Below are 25,743 nucleotides of genomic sequence, written 5' to 3'. Positions count from 1 at the left end.
TAATGATGTTTATTAAGAAGATTCAATGGGAGTAGCCCCAGAATTTGAAAAGGCCAGGAAATACAAAAGGAAGATGTACTCTATGGAGGTTTTATAGGTCAATTAGGGACTGGAATCCCACTGATGTCAGTTGTTACCCCCCTACATGCAATGTGCTCCCAATGTCATCAACTGATTTGTGCTTCCCATAAATGCTGATGAGGATATCTATGAGCTAGATGTATAGTGGCTTCTTCAATGAGTAGGAGGCTGCCCTGGACTTTGTACCAGGCCCTTAGTCTTTCAGCGAAATGCCTCTATCACTCATCCGTCCAGAAAGGAGCCAGAGAAGATCAGAGTCAAAGTCTACATCCACAATGGGGACACACAGCTGAGGTGCAGATTTATGTCTGCATCAATGGTATAAGAATTCAGAATAAGGGCAAGATCCTTTGTACGTGAATGTGAATGGGTGGGTTATGCTTCATAAAAAAGACAAAATGTGCATTTTAGGGCTTCTTTCACAAATGAAGTAGTTGTGAAAATATTTGCAAGGAGGAAATGGCTTTTTAATAGAGAAACTTGCTTGGGTAGTTAGCAGAAGTTTTCTTTCTTGGCTAAAAGTAGCACTTCTATTATATCCCGAAGCGTCTGGCTGTCCTGGTAGAGACATCTGAGTACAGCCACAGGCCTGGAATATCCTAAGAGGGTAAGAATAGCCATAATAAGAGATGACTCCAGCCATTTTGGTCCCTGCAGTTGTCAGGAATGCTGTGCCTCAGAGGCAAGCAGCTTAGGGCTATCTCAACTGGGAGGCAGAGACTTGCTTCCTATCCTGGGCTCAAATCTTTCCTTTCACAGCTACAACTCTCAGCTTTGTAGCTAAAATACATTTATTCCTGCAAGAATTTTCCTCCTCCTTGGAGAACACCGGCCTCCGTGTCTCCAGCAGCCTTGAGTCCGTGGTGTTCTGGAAGCATGGAGAACTTGGACTTGCTGGGCTTCCTCATCATTACATTAAACTGCAACGTGACCATAGTGGGTGAGTGTTGGGAAACTTTTTTTGTTTTCATGTTTACATTGAACATTTTTAAAGGGTCAGAGTGTATTCTAATTATCAGTTTGCTCCCCCAAGAAAGGCCACTGTTAACACCAGAGTTAAGGGAGCTGTGGGTGCCAGCTTTCCTCTAATTGTTCCATGTTTCCACCATCATTGAGGGAAGTGCCGGGTGAGAGCGTTGTTCTATCACAGGGTTTCTGCTCATTGGCAGGTGGGTGCTGAATCTGAAGACTGAAGCAGGTGGAAGGGGTATTTTCGTGTAACCCTTCTCTGCCTTCATTGCTAGGAAAAGAAACAGTTCAGTAAGAGCTAATGAGAAAGTAATGCCCGGATTATGCTTCCTTCTCATTCATCTTTTTAGATTCTATCCTTGGAACTTAATTTGTAAAGATTAGTGATTTCTCTTGTGCATTTTAAACCAAATTCCAGTTCTAGTTTAGTTTAGCTATTTTTATTTTATTTCATTTTTGTAACACTGGAATAGGGTCTTGCACGTGGGAGGCAAGCACTCTACCACTGAGTTATGCTCCCAGCTCCCTAGTTAATCTTTAAACAGAAGACATACTAAAGATTTCTGCATTTGATGCAATTGAGTTAAATTTTCAGAGAGGTATGAGGGTCATAGCAAAAGGGATTGAGAAAAGGGCTAATACATGCCTGACATGTCATTGCTAATTTTTTTTATTCATTATTTTGTAAAATTTCAAGAAAATCTGTTGTTAAATGTTAAAGCTGATGATAATATTCTTTGACCTTAACTGCCCTCATTTATAATAGAGTTTTGCTTTTCTAATGTCAGGTGATGTTTTCTTTATCTCTTCACAAAACACAATATTAACAAATTATCCAGGTTATGTTTTAAATATGTTCCAAATAGTTGACCCATATCATGAAAAGTAGTTATGAAGTTATTTTGGGTTCCTATGTTTGTCCTACTCATCCATGCTAAATTAAAGAAAGAAAAGCCTCATTTTAATTTACAGTAACTGGAATGAGAGAAAGTAATTCTGAGTTACTGAAAAATTGAGATTCTTAAAGAAATTCAATTTCAAGGACCACAGAGCAACATTAAATACAAGCCCTTTGATTGAATGGCAAACTTGTGAGACATTATCATAAGTAAGGAGGACACTGAAATTAGCAGCTTATTTGCTCAATACAGTTACAGGAATATGCTAAAATCCTTTAAAAGCTTATTCTCCTAAAAAGAATAAGATCTTACTTACATCATTGATTTGTTTAGCCAAATTTTCTTTCTGGGCCTTTTAGTCTAAGAGCTATACCCCAAAATTTGAGTCAGATTAAAACATTTTTTGTATACAATGATCTTTAAAAATCTGCTAATTTGGAAGCATCTTACAAATAAGTTCAAGTGCAAATAAGTCTAGTACATTCTAAATGCTCAGTAATCATTTATCAAATGAACAAACCAGCTGATACCATTACTCTGACTAAATATATATTTTTTAATTTATCATTCTCCAGTCTCAGCCCCATGCAGTGTTTAAAAACTATGCTTTTGAGGAAATGTGTTTGCATTTTGATGAGACCACTCCTGCTTGCTCTTTTCCAGGAAAGATATGGCTTATCTTCATGATACTGTTGAGGATGGTGGTGCTCATCTTGGCAGGGTACCCCATCTACCAGGATGAACAGGAGAGATTTGTTTGTAATACTCTGCAGCCAGGATGTGCCAATGTTTGCTATGACATCTTCTCCCCTGTGTCCCATCTACGGTTCTGGCTGATCCAGAGCATGTCTGTTCTTCTGCCTTATGTGGTTTTCAGCGTCTATGTCCTCCACCAAGGAGCCCAGCTTGCTGCTCAAGGAGCCTGCCGGTCAGATGGAGGTGCCACGAGGTATAACCCCTCTGACCTGACCACTGGGGAGAGGCACTGCACACAGCTCTGCAGGGAGGGGTGCAGCCTGAGCGTGCCAGATTTCTCCTCTGGCTACATTATCCACCTCTTTTTTCGGACCCTGATGGAAGCAGCTTTCGGGGCCTTGCATTACCTCCTCTTTGGATTTTTGGTCCCTAAGAGATTCTCTTGCACACACTCTCCTTGCTCCAGTGTGGTGGACTGCTACATTTCTCGGCCCACAGAGAAATCCATTATGATGCTTTTCATTTGGGCAGTCAGTGTGCTCTCCTTCCTCTTCAGCATCATTGACCTGATCTGCAGTGTTCGGAGAAGGATGGGCAGGAAGCGAGGCCCCAGGAACGGACACTCCTTCCCTGTCAGGAAGGAGTGTGGAGCCATGACTTCTCCTCCTATCCACACTGAGGGATGTGAGGCCTCTCAGAGCCTGGGGAAGAGGCCAGGGGAGATGGATGAGGATGGCAGGTGGGAGGAAGAGGGGGAGCCCACTCTCCCTGGTGTGTGGACCAGAGAGAAGGATGCCAACTGCCCCAGTGGTAAATTGAGGCAGGTGGAGTCCCCAGATGAAGATGGGAGCGAAGTGATGTCCTCAGCCAGTGAAAGGTTGGTCATGGCCCACAAAGAGCCTGGAGGCATACCCCACAGAGAGGCCACCCAGGACCCAAGAAGCAAAGGCCCTGCTAAGTCAGAGCAGCAGCCCTCAGCCTCTCGAAGCCACCTAGCTGGGCACTACTCATGCAGTCAGCTACAGCCCCCTGACCGACTGGCCACCTCTGGCAGCACCCCCCACCTAAGAACCAAAAAATCTGAGTGGGTATGAAGAAAGAGTGCCATGCAGAGCCAGCAGGCCCACTTCTCCAGCACAGGAGCCACTGTCCTGTGCAAATGGTCACACCCATGAAGATGCACACTTGCCTTGGCACATGTGAAATCTGCCACTTCACAAAGTTCTTGATAGTTTATTAACAGGCAGACAGTGAGCTGGCATAAGGACAAATAGACTTCCTGGAAGACTCTGATACAAATCTAATTTAGATAACACTTGCTCTCGACAAAATGAAAAAAAAAATTGACACTGAAATGCCTGCACCAAGCTGAAATAATTAATTGGAGACTGTAAACTTGCTGATTATCATGAGATTGGTATATATGCTACACTATTGCTGGTCCTATTATCTTACTCTTTACCATGGTATTTGTTTAAGTAAAGCATGCTCTTTTACATTAATAGAGCTCATTAACATTTTGATGTTTTCTGATGAAATATTATGAAGTTTATTTATTTCTGCTTGGCTAAAAGAGATACTCGTTATGTATGTCATCAATAGAGAGACACTAGTTTAACTTTAATAAAAGGCATGCCAATTGCATTGTGAAAGCACATTTCATACTTGCCTGTGTTAAGGGAGAAATGATCAAGGCAGAAAATGTAACTCATGAGCAAATTGTTTGGGGGGTATCTTATATCATTATTGCATGTGGGTGTAGGGTACACAGGATGGGGAGTGACCCCATGGCTTCTTGAGGTGTCAGTTAAGTGTGTGCTGAATGGCTCCTTCACCCTGTAGATGGAATATTTTTGCTATTGGTAAGTGGTCGTAGACTTGTCACAAGTTTTTCAGTCCAGGTTTTGTCTGTGCCCTTTAGAGAGTTGTGAACTTAAGATTGCTCTGAGAGTCTTCGCATTCTCATGGAACAGACAAGAAAACACTGGGTGTCATGGCAGCATGGTCTCTGTTCATGCTTTTTGGCATGTACACTGGAGACAGCTGCCCCAGGTCTTGGGATGGACTATACACAAATGTCTCTCTGTACTTCCTGGTGCCACTGTGGTTTTAATTTAGCTACTGCACCAGTTAAAGTATAGCTATGTGTTAGAACTTTACTGCTGCCTTAAATTGGCAGATGGGAAGATATATCTGCTATAAACAGTATAAACCAGCTCACCCTGGGTACAGTTCCAGGTCATCTAGGACTATACTCAGATGGCTCTTTCTCCATCTGGATATAGTTCTAGAATTGAGTAATAGCTGCTGAATGGAATAGCTGAGGAAGAGGAACTGCCATTCACTCTGGCAAGTAATAAAAAGGTGAACCAAAGCACTCATGAAAACAACGGACACATTTAACTGTTCTAAAGAAGAGTTTGGAAAATAAATATTTGCCAAGACAGAGAATAATAGCCCACTCTATAGAGAGTGCAACAGATTAAAACTTTCTCCTTTACTCTCCCTTTGACTCCCTCAAGCCACTTAAACTTGTAATCTATGTCTCAGATGATCTCTTTCTTAACTATTTATACCCATGTCTGCACACAACGACTGCTCAGTAAATGTCTGATATTCATGAAGTACGCAGGGCAAAATCTTGTTGGTGTTCCTTGCAGTGTGTAATTCTGGTGAGCTTTTCAAGATTGGGCACAGTCTTACCCATAGAGGAATTCCTTAAGGTTTCATTACTATTCTAAAAATAAGTACCACATGACTCCTAAATGCCTCAGTAGGAACCTTAATAATATTTAGTGATGAAAGGAAATCAAGTCACCAGTATTGGTGGTGTGTGCTCATATAGGGTGCCCGGATACTAGCTAGGAAAGGAAAGTAGCCAGGTAAGACTGGGGCTCCCTCATGGCTAAGGACCCAGAGAGAACTGGGCAGATCATGGCTATATTCCTTCTGCTACTGGAGTCTATGCCCAAGTTTGATTTTACAAACAAATGTGATTTTATATGGATACACTGGGAAGGGCTGCTTTGCCTCTCTGGTAATGTCCAAAATTCTATCATAGGAGAATCAGAGCCTTGAGGCTTGTTCCATGGGATCCTGTATATGCTCCTCGGCCACTGTGTGCCACAAGAGAATTGGAGAGGTAATGAGCCAAGGACAGGAGATCTGGGTTCTTAGCCCATGTCCACTACTACTTTGCAGATCACTTTACTGCTTTGAGCCTCAGTTTCCTGAACAACGAGGGACCCAGAATAGATTATTGTAATTAAGAAGACAGTCTCTGTGCTTAAACCTGTATTTGTCTACAGGTTTAAGACTGTCAATGAGATGTTTGATTCAGTAGCCCTTCCATCTTGCTAAATACCTGAGCAAGGTTTTGATAAGATGAAATGGTAAGATCAGTAGAGGCCTGTGCACAGTTCATTTTTTTGTTATTATAACAAAATACACGAGACTGGATAAATTATAAAGGAAATAAAATTACTTCTTACAGTTCTGGAGGTTGGGCAGTCCAAGATTGGGGGCCAAATATGGTGAGGTACTGCATCATGGCATGGCAGAGAGCACTGGATGGCAAGACAGAGCAAGTATGCTGACTCAGGTCTCTCTTGCTCTTCTTCCAAAGCCACTCATGTCAACATGGGATGCTCACTCTCACAGCATCACTTAATTCTAATTATTTCCCAAAGGCCCAACCTCCAAATACTATTAACATGTGAATTTAGGAACAAAGTTTCCAACATATGAATTTATGGGAACACATTCCAATCATAGTAGCCTATTATATCCTTAGAAGAGCCACCATACAGAGAGATGGGGATCTCATGGACAGTTGGGGTGGGTGATCTGAGAACAATTCATTGCCTTCATACTTTCCTATGTGATTGCTGAGGGCTGAGTGGACAGACATAGAGGAACTCTGATATTGTCCCATCATGTGAGGAGCAAGACTGCAGAGAGGTATTGAGTGTTCTGGAACTTTGACCATGTTACCATCACTGTGAATGACTCCTTGGGACATGCAGATGGAGGAGTCCCTCCTCTTTTCTTTGCTGTCACACAAGACACTGAAAATTTCCCCTGGTTTTGTAATTTAGGTTTTCAAGACTTAATGTTTTTTTCTAGTCATGTAAGGGGGAGCGGGAAAACAAATCAAGCCAAACAGAACAACAACAACAACAACAACAAAACCTAGACTATACCCAAAAGGTTGCAAGAAGAGAAAATCATGAAGCTATCATTTTCTTTTGAGATTTTAATTTGCTTCTCTGCATTTTGGCACTTTAGATGAATAAAAGATGATTCACGGGTTCAATCCTTGCCCCCCACCCCAGAGAACTACCAAGTACCCTATTGCCTAGGGCAGAGAGAGCATGCAAATTATAGTAATTGTAGCTGCTCTAACAGGTAAACTCCAATTTTAGTCACTTAGCATAGAACAAGTTTTGTAAAGTACAAAGCAGGTGTTCATGAATGTGGAGCAACTCTGCTCCAGGTGGTTACTGGGGGATTCTTAGATCTCCTAGTTCTAACATCTTCTGCCCACAGTGCTATGATTGCGGTGGAAGGGACAAAGGGGTATTTTAGTCAGATTTTTCACTGTGGGGACTAAAGGATCTCACCAGAACAATTTTAAAGGAGGAAAAGTTTATTTGAGGGCTCATGGTTTCAGAGGTTTTAGTCCATAGAAGGTCAGCTCCATTCCTCAGGGCTCGAGGTGAAGCAGAACATCATAGTGGAAGAGGGTGGCAGAGGGAAGCAGCTCACATGGTAACCAGAAAGCAGAAAGAGAAAGACTCCACTTGCCAGATACAAATACATACCCCAAAGTCACGCCCCAATTCCCACCTCCTCCAGTCACACCCTACCACTCAGTTACCCTATCAGGGGATCAATTCACTGATTGAGTTAAGACTCTCATCACCTAATCCTCTGAAATTTCTTGCAGTGTCTCACAGGTGAGGTTTTGAGGGACACCTCACATCCAAACCATAACAAGGGGCCTTATAGACCAGGCCTGGAGAGGGCACTTGTTCATCTGGCCACATTCTCTGAGTAGAACTTAATTCTAACTTCTGACCAAAAAAAAAAAAAAAAAAAGCTAGAAAGAAGGAGGTAACATTTGGATGAACAGTTAGCCAGTGTGTGTTCAGACAGGACTATTTTCTGAATACCTGCCATCTAAGAAGCATTTGATAAATCCTGGTGACCAACAAACTGGTCTCCTAGGAGAAGCTAAACAAGGCCATCTGCTCAGGTCCTTGGATACGATGTTTGATATGAAAAAACCTTAGGCATTATTAAAATTGCTAAGCATATCTAGTAATATTTCCTCTAGAAATAAAAAATCTTGAGAGAAAAGATAAAGTGAACTGACTCAGTTGGGCCTAGAACCCCAAATCTCTTCTACTTTGGGACTGTCTTCTTAATTACAATCATTTTAAATAACAAAGGCTTGCCATTGGTTTAAATAAGTGCATGCGTGTGTTGTGTGTGTGTGTTTTAGTTTGACTCTTTGGTTTTTGCACAGTATGAAAAGCTCATTAGATACTGTCCAACTTTCTGAGGACTTCTCAGAAATCTCTTCCCAGGGGGATTGTAAGGTGGCCCAGCAGTGACAGGAATCCACTGGTGAAATCCAAACTTTGAACCAATACCTCCAGCTGGCTACCTGCAGAGACAAAAGTGAGAGATTATGAAGATCAATGGGATTATGCGAATAAAGCATTGTGCTCAGCCAAAAGAGGAATTATTTGAGGAATTAATAAATGCAACACTCTCTCTTTTAATAGAATGTTATGATTTACTGTAAGAATCTATTTCAATTTTTCTGAGTATAAATTTCGATTTCAGGCAAGAAGTGATGGGGAGGGAGGTGCTTTAGAGACATGGAGAAGGGACATCTGCATTTCTCAGGAGAAGATTTGCTGAAGATCTACAATGTAAATGCCTCCCACTTACAACTTCATTCCAACTCCTGGGTCTGGGTTAGCATCAGAATGTGGTAAATCCTGCCAGCTGTGTTTTGGTTGTGCCATGGGATAAATGTTTCCTAGGAAGGCATGGGGTGCCTTCCCCCAGTTTCCTGCCCCAGCATCTGAAGTGTGATTGTAAATATGGGTGTGTGTGTGTGTGTGTGTGTGTGTGTGTGTGTGTGTGTGTGTGTATAGGTTTCCTCCCTCATATCAGCATGGAGCAAATCCCTTCCTTGGGGAACTTTCAACTTGAGCTCCATCTCTGTGCTTGACCTGAGAGGTGAGTGGCACACAGTAGAGTCAAAAGAACTCTAGAACTAAATCATCTAATAAACTGAATGCAGTTGAAATGCATTTCATGGAAAATTCAGGAAATTAAAAGTCATAGGAGACTGGGGGATTGAGCTCAGTGATAGAGGGCTAGCAAAGTGCAAGAAGTTCTGTGTTTAATTCCCAGTACTGAAAAAAAAGCCCAACCCAGATTTTAATAAAAAGGGTTTCCTCTCTCACCAAGTGGGGGAATCAGAGAAGTTCATGATGGAGTGTACTCACCCAGCATGACGCTGGTTGGCCATTGACTTTGCCATCACAGAGCTGAAAGGCTCCCCGCATATCACACGTGTGTCTCTGGGCTGGTTTCTCCCCTCCAACCTCTCCAGCAGGTGCTTCTTGTTTTTCACGTAGTCACCATTTGTGTTTTATCAGTCATCTGAGAAATAAGATTTCAAATCTGTGAAGCTAAATTGATTGATTTACTGAGTGTTGGTCCTGCATCTCAATTTAATCTTTTGCTTCTGTTTCTTTTTATGAAACTTTAAAAATATCAATGGATTACATGAGCTGCCAGAAAACTGCTGTGGGAAGAGTTCTAGCAAGAAGTCACTAGTCCTTGCCACTCCAACTCTTGCGAATCTTCATCTTCTCAGTGCTGAGTGGAGCAAGTAACTCCTGTATTACTTTATAGGCTTGTTGGGAAGTCCAGATGCTAGACATGGAAGCCCCATGAGAGGGACATTGTTGTGTGCCACCATGAGGTGGTTCTGGGGCTGTGCAATCGTAGATACTTGATGGATTAACGTAAACAAGTCTCTCCAGGATTTGGTAACCTTACATTTGCTTGAGGAGAAAGATGTCCATGGACTTAAAAATATCCCTTTCTTCCCATACCCACTCTTATCAGCAGAGGTCTTCCTTAAACCATAGCTAAGTTGCAATGTTTACAAGCACTAAAATAAAATGTTAATTTTTTGTAGTAATCTTGCTCATTTTTTTTCACGCTCCTCTTTCCTGTCTTATCTCTGCCCAGAAGAAGCAGGTTCTAAGAATTGTCAGTAGAAGATGTAGGAATTCTATTAGGTTTGTTGGGATAATAGAGTGGGTGAGAAATTAGGGGACCATGCAAAATTGTATGCAATCTGGTCTCATGGGAAGGAGATAATTTAATAAGACTTTAATTCATCCTCTTGGGGTTGAGAAGCAGCCCCTTCTCTTGGATTCATTTTCTTTGATTTTACCCACAAGCAACTGATTGTCCTTTTCCCTGGTTTTTACTGCAAAGGCTTGGCTTGAGATATGGATCTATAATAAAAAGTGACAGCCAAGACAGACAACAGTGGCACCAGGTAGGCGCTGCAAGCCCCATGGTGCCAGTACTTGGAAAGCTGTCTAGCGGGTGTGCCGAAAGAATACAAATATTCTCTCTTCCTTCCCTTTTGATTCCTCCTTCCAGCTGTTTACTAAGCAGCTACAAAACTCCCTCATGGCTGTACCTTGTCAAATTAGGTATCTGTGAAGGTGTGTAAGGTTTTTCACTTTGGTTTATGAAATAATGTGTTTTTTCCCATTTAATTTTTCCCCCTTTTCTTATACTTTAGAAAGTTAAAGTGCTTTTGATCTTAGAAATGGTATCTGAGAAGCAATTAAATGTCTATGAATTAGTCTTTCTCACCTGGGATATTTGATCCAAAAAAAAAAAAAAAAAAAAGCCTCAGGCATTATTAAAGTTTACACTAAGCATATCTAGTTTCATTTCCTTCAGAAATGAAAATTCAGTAATTTTATAGAGGTGGTTTGTGGGAATGACCATTAGAAGAATATAAAAAGTTCTATGCTAAAGCAAATTCATCAGAGTCTGTTGTGTGCCCAAAGTGGATTTTCAGAGAGAAGACAAAGACTAAGATCGCAGTCAGGGAATAAGAAACCATTTCCATTCTTTCATTAGCAAAGGATTCTGAGAATATTAGTTTTTATTTGTATATTTCTATTTCCTCATTTATCAAAAATAAGGTGGCATCCTTCCACCTAGAAATATGACATAATATTTACTGTCGAAGTGTGGATTAAGGAGGCTTTACCTCTAAATCCAAAAAAAAAAAAAAATGTAGAAATTAAAGATGGTTCATTCTCTGTGTGTCTGTTGAGCATCTTTTTGTATGTCTAGTGCTTGTGCAAGGCACATGATTAATAAGAAAATGATAAGAAAGATCATCTTTCCATTTGAGAATATCTTTAAATGAGATAATTGGGTTCTAAGTGAAGGCAGCATAAAATAAAAAAGAAATTTCATGGTACAAACTTAAATATTGATCCATAAATTTTCTATATTTTGTAAATAAGTTGCCACTGAGTCAAACAGCAACACTTCTTTCATAAAGTAGAGGAATCAGGCCACCTCCATTACTCAACTGGGGAATGTGAGAAGCCTGGGCCTTTGATGATACCCCACCTCACCCTCCTGGGACCCTCGGCTCCCTCTGGGTCCCCTTTGTCAGGCACTTGCTCTCTCACTGACCTGCATAACCCTGGCCCCTGCTATGTTTGACTCTGTGTCCCCCAAAGGTCTGTATAGAAAGGCTTCATTACAGAGTGGCAGTATTGGGGGTGCTGTGGACCTTTTTGAGGGGGAAACTTATAGGCAGTCCTTAGGTCATTGGGGGCAAAATCTCTTAAGGGAATGTGGGACTCCATTCCTTCAGTCTCTCCCACCTGCTCCTCTCCTTCCTGACTCTAGATATCGACATGGGCTCCCACCATTGCTATCCAAAGTCCTCACTAGATGCCTAAGATAATGAGGCTGCCTGATATTGGACTTGAACCTTCAGAACCATAGCCAAAACAAATCTCCCTTTACTTCATAAATAAGGCTGTGTTAGGTATTTTATTATAGTGATGTGAAGCTGACTAACATAGCCCTTAACCCAACTGTGCCTGCCCCCCTACCCAAGTACCAACCAGCAGCATCGTGGAATATGCTGGGGAGCTTAGTAACTTGACTAATCAGTTCATTAAGGAACTGAAGGAAATGAAGTTCTGGGAAGGTGAGTAACTCTTCTAGAACAGTGGTCAGTTGGTGATTGGTGGCCAAGCTTATCTTTCCCAGGTCATTTTGGGGTCCTTTCACTGTTTCAGGTTACTTTCCCTTCCCCTTCCCCTTCCCCTTCCCCTCCTCTTCTTCCTCCTTCCTCCTCCTCCTCCTCCTCCTCCTCCTTCTTTTTTTGGCCTGGAAATCGAACTCAAGGTCTCTCACATGTTGGGCAAGCAGTATGACGTTGAGCTAGATCCCCAGCCCATTTAAATTTTTTTTATTTTGACACAGGGTCTCACGAAGTTGCCCAGACTGGCCTTGAACTTGCAGTGTTCCTATCTCAGCCTCCTGGATAGTGAGGATTACAGGAGTGTGCCACCATGCTTGGCCAGTGGACTTAAAAGCAGTCAGATGGAAGGAATGATTGTTTACAATAGCTTAATGTATAAACCTTCTAGGAGAAAATTAATGGGGGAACATTGTGAGAGTTCTACAGGAGACCCATAGAATAAGAATGAAAATGGTATTTTATCACAAATCGGATTGGCAAACTTTTTTGAAATTAAAAGTTATAGTAGATATATAAAAACATAGAAATTTTGAAATGATACTTCTATCCTCCCTCAGCGATGTAATATAATTTGCTTGTATTCTTTGTCTTTAAGGTTTTAAAATTTACAATTGTATTTTTACTACTCATATTCAGCTTTCTTCACTTGCTAAGTCACATATATTTTCCATGGTTCTCCAGTCTTTGTTGCTCACCAATCTGAATGCCCCAGTCTCTGTCTTTAGACAAAATGCTTTTAACTTTTCCATATAGAAAATAACAAGCATGGATATACAGGCTTTTTCTAAAATTTTGGATTATTTATAGGATGGCTATGTAGAAATGTCTAGAGTTCACATTCATCCTCAACTATTAGATTAGTCTCAACCACATGTGGGCTACTTACCATTTGTGATGTAGCCATAATTTCATTAGTTGACCTTAATATGCTATCCTTGGAAATGCTGTTTCTCCCTGTCTAGAATTTGGGTAACTTCTTTCCAGGTGGATGGGGTAACTGAACTCTTCCCACTAAACTTGTCAATTAAGTTTCTCAGGGGCATATTATCTGAGTTATTGATGAGCATTTTAATTATATTTTAGTAATTCATCAGTTATTAAGGTAGCATCCTTACATATTAGAGAATTTAAATTAATTAAAACTTAAAAATTGGGCCCACTTTTAAAGGAACTTGATCAGCTAGTATGCTTAATCACCTTCCATGTTGTAATTTTTTTTTAAATGTGATTTTTCTCATGTTTGAGGAGATTCCCTTTCCAGAAAAAAAATTTCATTTAGATTAAATTCATAAATTTATCTCTACCTTTTGTCTACGGTTCCCAACTGCTCTGAGAGACTGTTTTACTTTATTCCCTGGCTCTTTTGCCTAAGCCACTTCATTTCTACTTTGGAGCACAAAGACCTATCTATACCTTGAAATTAAAAATTATAATAGATATATAAAAACATAGAAATTTTGAAATGACTCTTCTATCGTCCCTCAGCAATGTAATATAATTTGCTTGTATTCTTTGTCTCTCCAGAGGTGGAGAGAAGTAGTATCTGGAGGAGACAGATATTCAGCAGGGTGGAATGTACTCTGTTGCTGGTTGCACTGTGGGGATGAACCAGAGGGAGGAGAACCTGGCTTAGTTTGCTTGGTCACATTCACCCAAATGGGAAAACTTGGTGGATACTCACAATTTCTGTTTCAGAAGAGTGCAGGCTGAGTTGCCCCAGGAACATTTGGGAGGAGGGACTAGTAGGAAGTTGGACTTACTGGACCAGAGCTTGGAGATGAGTTTGGATGCAGACAGATTTGGGAACAATTAATATAGCTGCCATGGATTCCTGCCCACAATCTATTCTCTGTTTTAGACACCTCCTTGGTGGCCCAAAGGGACAGGAAAAAAGTAAGTGGTGTCAATAAGACTATTGGGATTCCTATAATTACTCCTAAGGAAGTGAATTTTTCTATTTAAGAATCAGATCTTATAGCAAAGCAGTCCTGATTTATTTACCCCATGAGTGCCTTGGTCAACAGGACAAGCAGAAGAGCTGCAGCATTCCAGAGTTCTACGAGATTAATGCTTATTTATTCCTATGCAACTTCAAACCCTTTGGTTCTGTGTTCCTTCTTCTGACCCCACTTAGGTTTTTATCCCAAACTTCTGAGGTAATGAATGGTCTGGACATGCCTGAGGTGGTCCCCTTTGGCTGACTAAATCACCTTATTTGATGGAAAGAGCAGAGAATTATGTGTCCATCAAATATTATCTTTACAGTGATGTGTTGGTGTTCAGCCTGATCTTTTAAAACATTCTTATACTGTATTTATTTATTTATTACTGTTTCTCAGAGTAAATGTACTTTGCTTGGGGAATGTAGGTTAAATTTCAATATGTTAACCTTTCTTATTGCCAATTTTACTCTCCAGACACAAATGGGCTTGATGTTCCAGGGATAAAGCATAGAGTACTGGGAAGAGAAAAAGGCTGGAAGTGGCCTGAGGCGCTGTTTGGTCATTCTGCAGCAAATAGCCCAAGCACCCAAGTTAGTGCCATTATAAATTCCTGGTCTCTAGTGGTGTCCTTAACTCTCTCCTCTCCAGCTCCATGTTTTCCTGATTAGTTCAGTTCCGTAAGCTCCCTGCCAACCATTTGAACTTTTTCTACTCTTTTTACACCTCGACAGGTGGCCTTGCTTCTGAACACACAGAGAAGCCACTCAGTAGGAACTTTTACCTCTCCACTTTTCATGCTGTCCCTGACTTCCTGTTTGCATTCCTGTGTTTCTCACTAGATGGTAACACTTAATGAGCACTTCCTGCATGCCAGCCTGTGTTTTGTGCCTCATTTGGATCTTCTAATTCAATCTGTCATAACACACCTGTGAGACAGGGCTCATGCCATAGCGGTTCTTGATGTATTCATGAAGAAACTGTGGTTAGAGAGGTTCTATAAATCCCACATTCCCCCGGAGCCCCCTTATATGCTATAGTGTCTACTAGAGGTGTTCAATACAGAACTTTTTGAATTAATTTTCATATAGGAGAAACATAAGGCATATGGAAAAAAAGGTAGCACGGGTTTAAAGACAAGATAGGGTATCAATAACAGAATAATTATGAGAGTTGATAGAAGATGAAACAATGGATGTTGAGCCCTTGCCTAGCATGCTCTATGCCCTAGTCTCAAACCCCAGTACTGGAAAAAAAAAAAAAAAAGAAGAAGTCTTCCACAATGACTACAAGAGGGGAGATTGACTTTGAGCATCAAGGAGAAGTCTTTGGAAACCAGAGGAAAGGGAGCAATGTGAACCATAGGATGTAGGTTGGTGGGAGCATATACAGATGTCATAGGAGTGAGTCTGGAGATGTCCATAGGAGGGAGGGAGAGGAGCATCTACAGGTCAGGTACATGAAGTGAGAGGGTCAAGGCACAGAGAATGGTGGCTTAAAGAGAGGGTTTAAGTCAGGAAAAGCTGCTGTAAGATATTGGGGAGGGAGAAGGACACACAACAGAAATCACTTGGTGTCCTGACTAGAGGAGGAAGGTGTCCACTGCATGCATGCCTACTGCATGCTAAGAGCACAGATGCAATAATTTGATCCTCTTGGTAGCCTCATAAATTCTGTTTTACAGATAAGGAAACTGAGGCTCATTGTAATTTTCTCATAGTCACCCAAAGAGAAAGGTAGGAATTTAGATCTGATCCAAACACCCATGTTATTTCTCTCCATCCCAGTAACTCTTACAAAATTCTGGCTCATGATAGGAGAAAAGCCATCACCGTCCTGTAATCAAGTCTTGGCTTGCTCAAGGCTTTGTAATCATCTCTTTTCTAGTCTGGGAACACAGAAAGGATGCTTATGATCATAGAGGTACTATCTTTGCCAAGTGCTGATTTTTTAATCAGAAGAGGAGTTTTAAGCTGCTTGATGAATTCATTCTACATGTCCCTCTTCCTCTTGAGTGTGTAGAAGTTTGTTTACAGTTGATCTTTTTATCAGACACCCAATATACACAGAATCTGTCTGCTCTGTATTAGGAACTACAACCATATCTTTTTGTGCAACTTAATTATCAAAACTGATGTAAAACCCAAACTAACAGAGAAGTGGGAAATGATGTTTCTATAATCTTTAGGATTTTTGTCTATGTGGGTAGAGCCCACATACGGGTGATGATATTTGAAATTACCTACTAATATTCAACTCTGGAGCTTGTATACTTTGTAAAATCCGTATGCACTGGGAAGAAAGGTTCCTTGTATTATTTTTGCTTTGTTGAACATGAAAGATTAGAGAAAAGGTTATGATAAGAAGAAGAGGAAGAAGATGAAATGAGGTGGTGCTCTGGACTTCTAGAGGACCAGAGGGGTGGAGTGATTGGCACCAAAGAGGAAAGAGGGAGACAAGAAGAGACTGGAGTCACTAAGACAACTTTTTGTCATAGATACCAAGAGACAGAGGAGGGAACAGCAGAACGAGTAGCCCCATTAGGCTTCAGGAGGTCAAGGATGAATGCTAGGCCGTTAGGGAAGGGAGAAGAATGTAAGATTCCAAGTTTGAAATTGGGGCTGGCTAAACCACATGTTGGGTAGGTGTGGGATGGAATCTAGTAGCTTTGAACATTGAAGGCAGTGGGGAAGTGGTGCATGTGGGTCAGACAGGCCTAAAGGGGCAAACTAATATGTCAGTGACCTTTATATTTCTAAATGGGGCCATTGAATGTTCAGCAAGGGCTTCTTTGGGTCAGTCCAAGGTGGAGGGTACTACGCAGCCTCCTTTGTGAAGGATGGTTGGGATATTGTAAAACTTCTTGGTACTTCAATTGACCTTACTAACAACTCGGGGTATATTTCTTTTCTTTTCTTTTCTTTTTCTTTCTTTTCTTTTCTTTTCTTTTCTTTTTCCTTCCTTCCTTCCTTCCTTCCTTCCTTCCTTCCTTCCTTCCTTCCTTCCTTCCTTCCTTCCTTCCTTCCTTCCTTCCTTCCTTCCTTCCTTCCTTCCTTCCTTCCTTCCTTCCTTCCTTCCTTCCTTCCTTCCTTCCTTCCTTCCTTCCTTCCTTCCTTCCTTCCTTCCTTCCTTCCTTCCTTCCTTCCTTCCTTCCTTCCTTCCTTCCTTCCTTCCTTCCTTCCTTCCTTCCTTCCTTCTCTGTTTTTCTTTGTTTTGTGGTGCTCGAGATGGAACTTCATGCTAGGCAAATGCTATACATCTAAACTACATTACCAGCTCCCTTGCGTGTATTTCTAACACCAGGATTTCCTAATAAATTTTTGTCATTAGGTACTGTTGTGCCAAAAAGCATATTTTCTTTAGTATTATTTTCATACTGTACAGAAATTCTAGTGTGACCAGGGCATGTACTCTGTTCTGTATTGCTTAGAGAGTCTTGATAAGTTTAGAAAACCAAACCAAACAAAACAAAACAAAAAACTAATAACAAACTTTAATGTTAATAAAAGGGATATAGGATGGAGCTCAATACCTGAGAAGGAAAAATGGAAGTCACCCAAGACAACATGGAAAGAAGGCAAGAGGGACTCCAAAGATGTGCTTCACCCACTTCTCAAATCAGTTCATCCCAAGTCTGGAAGGGTGTCTCCAGACAGGCTCTGGTCTGATGGTAGATAGAGATGCCACTGTGCTAGACTTAGACACAACATGTCGATTTGGGGAATCACATGGAATAGAGGGTGGAATGTCATCCAGGTTGTTTCAGCGAAGTCTGATTATGCTTGGGAAATAACACTGCTGATAATTCCAATGGAATTAACACCTTTTGTTGTTAACTTGACACTTCTCACACACATTAAAGAAAGGTTTACAGAAAAGCTAAATCAGTAACTTTAAGGGTCTCGAAAAGAGTTATTGACTTACTTCAGACCCGCCCTTACTTTATTGAATTTGGAAACATCTGTGTTAGTCTTGCACTAATCCTTCTTCAGTTGGCACAACATGATTGTGTTGGAAAGTTTCATGGAATTCACCACATTCATCCTTTAATTAGACTAAACTTGGATTTAAAAGCTTCTGTGTGATTTGGAAAAATCCAGCCTTTGGTCTCAGACTGTTAAATCCTTTGAGAATTTTGGAGTGCAAATATACAAAATCATAATACTGTGTAAGGTTCTGTTAATCTTAAGAGTATGTGAGTCATTTAAACCTAAAATATTTTAAACTTAGTCATATCCTTTATATGAAATCCAACTTTTCAGCGTAAAGAGTATAACGTTTTTCAGCATATATAGAATATCAATCCTAAAATATGAAAAGTCTATGTATGAAATATTGCTAATGAAGCTGGAGCATTTTGTTGCTATTGTGATTTAAATTTTTTTGTTTTATCTAAGCTTTTCTTATAATATTTCTTCTCTATTTTTTTCATTTCTCTATTCTCACTGTGTAGTTTTGCTTTAAGTTCATTTTCTCCACACCATCAGTTTTATATGAAGAAAGTGCTCGTTAGCTAAAAATGGTACTTCTAATGCCCTCCCATATCATGGTCATTAATTGATACACTGCATGTTAAGTCTCTGTTTTCAGAACAGCAAACATTTTAAAAAACAAAAGAATTTTTATCTTTTGAATTGGTTAAAGCACTGATACTTGCCATCACAAATACTTCAGAGGTAACAAATATCTCTCTGAGGGTCATGATATTTTGAATTCCCTTTTTCTTGTAAATAGAAATTTTAGATGGATTATTTTTATATTAGTCCTGTCATTTGTGTTTTAGAATCATGTGAAAAGGACAGGACAATAATTTTGAGGATATCATTTTGTGGATGAGGCAAATCGTATTCAGAAAAATTAGTAAAATTACAGACTAATAAAAGATGAGGGCAAAAACAAATTCTAATCTGCATCTAATTTGTTTTTGTATTTCACTTTGCTACTCTAAGTAGAAATCAGAATTAACTATGGCAGAGAGGGAGAAGAGACATATGAGTATATTAGAGTGGGTAGTTGTAATCATTAGTACCATTTGACAAATATTTTCAGTTTTCATTTTCTGGGCGAGTGGTAGGATGACTTCCCTGCACTATTTGGGATGCCATATGGCTATATGACTTGACTTGGCTAAGGACACACACAGATGACAAGTGTTATTTCCAGGCAGAAACTTCAAGTATACAAATTGATACATTCCTTCCCCACTGATGTAGGAAAGATAAAGATTTTGTTAAACTGGGTTTTTATCTGAGAAACACTTCACTGACACATGTTGAACATATATATGATAAATTATTTTTTGTTGTGTCAAGCTGCTGAGATTACAGTTGTTATTGTAGCAACACCCATCTTATTCTGATTGATATAGAAATTAAGGAGCATAAATATGGAGGAAAGATTCCTTGGATGGTGAGTGGATGTTTGGTTGAATGAATGAATGGACCAACATAGTAATTAGTGACTAGATCAGACCTTAGGGATAAACTTTCTGTATCAATGTTCTCAATACATAGACAAATAAAATGAAAATCACTTCCATGCTCATACAAGCAGTATTCACAAGAGCCAAGAGTTGGAAGCATTCCTGATGTTCACCCACAAATGACAGGATAAATAAAATGTGTCATGTACAGTTATGGTTTGGATGTGAGGTGTTCCCCAAAAGTTCGTGTGTGAGACAATGTGAGAGGATTCAGAGGGGAAATGATTGGGTTGTGAGAGCATTAACTCAATCAGTGAATTAAACACTTGATGGGATTAATTGAGTGTAGTTGAAGGCAGATGGGGTGTGGCTGGAGGAGGTGGGACATTGGGGTGTGGCTTTGGGGTTTAAATTTGTATCTCTCTCTCTCTGCTTTCTGATCATCATGTAATCTGCTCCCCTCTGCCACACTCTTCCACCATGATGTTCTGCCTCACCTTGAGCCCTGAGGAATGGAGCTGGCCTTCTATGGACTAAGACCTCTGAAGCTGTGAGCCCTCAAATAAACTTTTCCTCTTCTATAGTTGTTCTGGTTGGGACTTTGAGTTACAGCAGCAAAAAAGCTTACTAAAACATGTACATTTAATGGAATATTATTCAACCTTAAAAGTAAGGAAATTATGACATGCTACAACATGGAGGAAACTTCAGGACATACTCAGTGAAATCAGTCTCAAAAAGAAAAATATTGTTCCAATTGCATAAGGTGTCTAAAGTAGTCAAGTTCATAGAAACAGAAAGGAAAATGGTGGTTGCCCGGGACTGGAGGAGGTGAGGAGATTGAAGTATAGGCATTTAATGACTATAGTATTTCAGTTTTGCAAGATGAAAAAATGCTGGGAAATTGTTTCGTAAAAATGTGAATATGCTTACAACTATAGAAATGTACAATTAAAATTGTTGAGATGATAAAGTTTATATTATGTGCTTCTTTTTTTTTTTTTTTAAATTTTTTTTAAAATTTTTTTTATTTTATTGTAAACAAATGGGATACATGTTGTTTCTCTGTACATGGCGTAAAGGCATACCATTTGTGTAATCATAAATTTACATAGAGTAATGTTGTTTGATTCATTCTGTTATTTTTTCCCTTCCCCCCCACCCCTCCCACCCCTCTTTTCCTTCTATACAGAGCTTCCTTCCTCCATACTTGCCCCCCTCCCTAACCCTAACTCTAACCCTAACACTAACCCTTCCCTCCCCCCATTATGTGTCATCGTCCACTTATTAGCAATATCATTCTTCCTTTGGCTTTTTGACATTGGCTTATCTCACTTAGCATGATATTCTCCAATTTCATCCATTTGCCTGCAAATGCCATAATTTTATCATTCTTTATGGCTGAGTAATATTCCATTGTATATATATACCACAGTTTCTTTATCCACTCATCAATTGAAGGGCATCTAGGTTGGTTCCACAGTATGGCTATTGTGAATTGAGCAGTTATGAACATTGATGTGGCTGTATCTCTGTAGTATGCTGATTTTAAGTCCTTTGGGTATAGGCCAAGGAGTAGGATAGCTGGGTCAAATGGAGGGTCCATTCCAAGTTTTCTAAGGAATCTCCACACTGCTTTCCAGAGTGGCTGCACTAATTTGCAGCCCCACCAGCAATGTATGAGTGTACCTTTCTCCCCACATCCTCGCCAACACCTGTTGTTGCTCGTATTCTTGATAATCGCCATTCTAATTGGGGTGAGATGGAATCTTAGGGTGGTTTTGATTTGCATTTCTCTGATTACTAGAGATGTTGAACATTTTTTCATATGTTTGTTGATTGCTTGTAGATCTTCTTCTGTGAAGTGTCTATTCATTTCCTTAGCCCATTTGTCGACTGGATTATTTGAATTCTTGGTGTAGAGTTTTTTGAGTTCTTTATAGATTCTGGAGATTAGTGCTCTATCTGAAGTATGATTGGCAAAGATATTCTCCCACTCTGTAGGCTCTTTCTTTGCATTGCTGATAGTTTCCTTTGCTGAGAGAAAGCTTTTTAGTTTGAATCTATCCCAGTGGTTGATTCTAGCTTTTATTTCTTGTGCTATGGGAGTCCTGTTAAGGAAGTCTGCTCCTAAGCCGACATGTTGAAGATCTGGACCTACTTTTTCTTCTATAATCTGCAGGGTCTCTGGTCTGATTCCGAGGTCCTTAATCCATTTTGAGTTTAGTTTCGTGCATGGTGAGAGATATGGGTTTAGTTTCATTCTGTTGCATATGGATTTCCAATTCTCCCAGCACCATTTGTTGAAGAGGCTATCTTTTCTCCATTGCATATTTTTGGCCCCTTTGTCTAGTATGAGAAAATTGTATTTATTTGGGTTTGTGTCTGTGTCCTCTATTCTGTACCATTGATCTACCTTTCTATTTTGGTACCAATACCATGCCGTTTTTGTTACTATTGCTTTGTAGTAGAGTTGAAGATCTGGTATTGCAATACCCCCTGTTTCACTCTTCCTGCTAAGGATTGCTTTAGCTATTCTGGGTTTCTTATTCTTCCAGATGAATTTCATAATTGCTTGCTCTATTTCTGTAAGGTACGTCATTGGGATTGTATAGCACTTTAGGTAGTATGGCCATTTTGACAATATTAATTCTTCCTATCCAAGAACATGGAAGATCTTTCCATCTTCTAAGGTGTTCTTTAATTTCTTTCTTTAGTGTTCTGTAGTTCTCATTGTAGAGGTCTTTCACCTCTTTTGTGAGATTGATTCCCAAGTATTTTATTTTTTTCGAGGCTATTGTGAATGGGGTAGTTTTCCTAATTTCTCTTTCTGAAGATTCATCACTTATGTATAAAAATGCATTGGATTTATGAGCATTGATCTTGTAACCTGCTACTTTACTGAATTCACTTATGAGTTCTAAGAGTTTTCTGGTGGAATTTCCAGGTTCCTCTAAATATATAATCATGTCATCAGCGAACAGGGATAGTTTGAGTTCTTCTTTTCCAATTTGTATCCCTTTAATTTCTTTGGTTTGTCTTATTGCTCTGGCTAGAGTCTCAAGAACGATGTTGAATAGAAGTGGTGAAAGAGGGCATCCCTGCCTTGTTCCAGTTTTTAGGGGGAATGCTTTCAGTTTTTCACCATTTAGAATGATATTAGCCATGGGCTGAGCATAAATGGCCTTTACAATGTTAAGGAATGTTCCCACTATCCCTATTTTTCTAGTGTTTTGAGCATGAAGGGGTGCTGTATTTATCAAATGCTTTTTCTGCATCTATTGAAATAATCATGTGATTCTTGACTTTAAGTCTATTGATATGGTGAATTACATTTATTGATTTCCTGATGTTGAACCAACCTTGCATCCCTGGGATGAAACCCACTTGATCATGGTGCACTATCTTTTTAATATGTTTTTGTATGCGATTTGCTAAAATTTTGTTGAGAATTTTTGCGTCGATGATCATTAAGGATATTGATCTGAAATTTTCTTTCCTTGATGAGTCTCTGTCTGGTTTAGGTATCAGTGTGATATTGGCTTCATAGAATGAGTTTGGGAGGGTTCCCTCCTCTTCTATTTTATGGAATACTTTGAGAAGTATTGGAATGAGCTCTACTTTAAAGGTTTTGTAGAACTCGGCTGAGAATCCATCTGGTCCCGGACTTTTCTTTGTTGGTAGGCTTTTGATGACTTCTTCTATTTCAGTACTTGTAATTGGTGTAGTTAAATTGTGTATGTCCTCCTCATTCAGTTTAGGCAGTTCATATGTCTCTAGAAACCTGTTGATGTCTTCAAGGTTTTCTGTTTTGTTGGAGTATAGATTTTCAAAATAGCTTCTAATTATGTTTTGTATTTCAATCGTGTGTGTTGTGATATTTCCTTGTTCATTCCGAATTTTAGTGATTTGGGTTTTCTCTCGTCTTCTCTTTGTTAGTGTGGCTAAAGGTTTATAAATTTTGTTTATTTTTTCGAAGAACCAACTATTTATTTTGTCAATTTTTTGTATTGTTTCTTTTGTTTCAATTTCATTGATTTCAGCTCTGAGTTTAACTATTTCCTGTCTTCTACTGCTTTTGGTGCTGGTCTGTTCTTCTTTTTCTAGGGCTTTGAGCTGTAGTGTTAGGTCGTTTATTTTTATATTATGTGCTTCTTATTATAATAAAAAATAATAAATGCTCATGAAACATCTTTTATTTTTTCCACATTTTTATTAGTGCATTATAGTTGTACATAACGGTGGGATTTGTTGTTGTTAATAGTTTAATACATGCACAAAATATACAATATAATTTGACCAATATCATTCCTCCAGTATTTCCCTATCCCTCCCTTTCTTCCTCCGTCTGGTCTCTTCCTCTATTGTTCTCCTTCAGTTTTTTTTTTTTTTAATTTTATTGTAAACAATGGGATACATGTTGCCTCTCTGTTTGTACATGGCGCAAAGGCATACCATTTGTGTAATCATAAATCCACATACAATAATGTTGTTTGAATTCATTCTGTTATTTTTCCCTTCCCCCCACCCTCCCACCCCTCTTTACCCTCTATACAGTACTTCCTTCCTCCATACTTGCCCCCCTCCCTAACCCTAACTCTAAACCTAACACTAACCCTTCCCTCCCCCCCCCATTATGTGTCATCCTCCACTTATTAGCGATATCATTCGTCCCTTGTCTTTTTGAGATTGGCTTATCTCACTTAGCATGATATTCTCCAATTTCATCCATTTGCCTGCAAATGCCATAATTTTGTCATTCTTTATGGCTGAGTAATATTCCATTGTGTATATATACCACAGTTTCTTTATCCACTCGTCAATTGAAGGGCATCTAGGTTGGTTCCATAGTCTGGCTATTGTGAATTGAGCAGTTATGAACATTGATGTGGCTGTATCTCTGTAGTATCCTGATTTTAGATCCTTTGGGTATAGGCCAAGGAGTGGGATAGCTGGGTCAAATGGAGGGTCCATTCCAAGTTTTCTAAGGAATCTCCACACTGCTTTCCAGAGTGGCTGCACTAATTTGCAGCCCCACCAGCAATGTATGAGTGTACCTTTTCCTCACCCACATCCTCGCCAACACCTGTTGCTTGTATTTTTGATAATCGCCATTCTAATTGGGGTGAGATGGAATCTTAGGGTGGTTTTGATTTGCATTTCTCTGATTACTAGAGATGTTGAACATTTTTTCATATGTTTGTTGATTGCTTGTACATCTTCTTCTGTGAAGTGTCTGTTCATTTCCTTAGCCCATTTGTCGATTGGATTATTTGTATTCTTGGTGTAGAGTTTTTTGAGTTCTTTATAGATTCTGGAGATTAGTGCTCTATCAGAAGTATGATTGGCAAAGATATTCTCCCACTCTGTAGGCTCTTTCTTCACATTACTGATAGTTTCCTTTGCTGAGAGAAAGCTTTTTAGTTTGAATCTATCCCAGTTATTGATTCTTGCTTTTATTTCTTGTGCTATGGGAGTCCTGTTGAGGAAGTCTGGTCCTAGGCTGACATGTTGACGATCGGGACCTACTTTTTCTTCTATAATCTGCAGAGTCTCTGGTCTGATTCCAAGGTCCTTAATCCATTTTGAGTTGAGTTTTGTGCAGGGTGAGAGATATGGGTTTAGTTTCATTCTGTTGCATATGGATTTCCAATTCTCCCAGCACCATTTGTTGAAGAGGCTATCTTTCTCCATTGCATATTTTTGGCGCCTTTGTCTAGTATTAGAAAGTTGTATTTATTTGGGTTTGTGTCCGTGTCCTCTATTCTGTACCATTGATCTACCTGTCTATTGTGGTACCATTACCATGCCGTCTTTGTTACTATTGCTTTGTAATAAAGTTGAAGTTCGGGTATTGCGATACCCCCTGCTTCATTTTCCTGCGAAGGATTGCTTTAGCTATTCTGGGTTTCTTATTCTTCCAGATGAATTTTCATGATTGCTTGCTCTATTTCTGTAAGGTACGTCATTGGGATTTTAATTGGGATTGCATTGAGTCTGTATAGCACTTTGGTAGTATGGCCATTTTGACAATATTAATTCGGCCTATCCAAGAACATGGGAGATCTTTCCATCTTCTAAGGTTTTCTTCGATTTCTTTCTTTAGGTGTTCTGTAGTTCTCATTGTAGAGGTCTTTTACCTCTTTTGTGAGATTGATTCCCAAGTATTTTATTTTTTTCGATGCTATGGTGAATGGGGTGGTTTTCATAATTTCTCTTTCTGAGGATTCCTCACTTATGTATAAAAATGCATTGGATTTATGAGCATTGATCTTGTAACCTGCCACTTTACTGAATTCACTTATGAGTTCTAACAGTTTTCTGGTGGAATTTCCTGGTTCCTCTAAGTATATAATCATATCATCCGCAAATAGGGATAGTTTGAGT

At 39.6% G+C, this 25,743-nt stretch overlaps 1 protein-coding gene across 1 annotated transcript; it reads left to right on the top strand.

Annotated features, from left to right (window-relative positions):
- Positions 1 to 739: 739 nt before the first annotated feature.
- Positions 740 to 4,332, top strand: GJD4 (gap junction protein delta 4). Its single transcript, XM_079105964.1, has 2 exons — positions 740 to 1,021; positions 2,613 to 4,332. Exons 1-2 carry the CDS (start codon positions 958 to 960, stop codon positions 3,737 to 3,739), a joined length of 1,191 nt encoding a protein of 396 aa, XP_078962090.1. The 5' UTR covers positions 740 to 957; the 3' UTR covers positions 3,740 to 4,332.
- Positions 4,333 to 25,743: the final 21,411 nt, after the last annotated feature.

The sequence above is a fragment of the Sciurus vulgaris genome (genome assembly GCF_902686455.1).
Source record: "Sciurus vulgaris genome assembly, chromosome: 12".
NCBI lineage: Eukaryota > Metazoa > Chordata > Mammalia > Rodentia > Sciuridae > Sciurus > Sciurus vulgaris.
This window is presented reverse-complemented; position numbering and strand designations above follow the sequence as displayed.

Bases quoted from the DNA above. Each gene is read 5' to 3' on its own strand.
- GJD4 (XM_079105964.1), top strand. From the start codon at position 958: ATGGAGAACTTGGACTTGCTGGGCTTCCTCATCATTACATTAAACTGC. The intron at 1,022-2,612 runs GTGAGTGTTGGG...GCTCTTTTCCAG, and splicing joins CTGCAACGTGACCATAGTGG to GAAAGATATGGCTTATCTTC.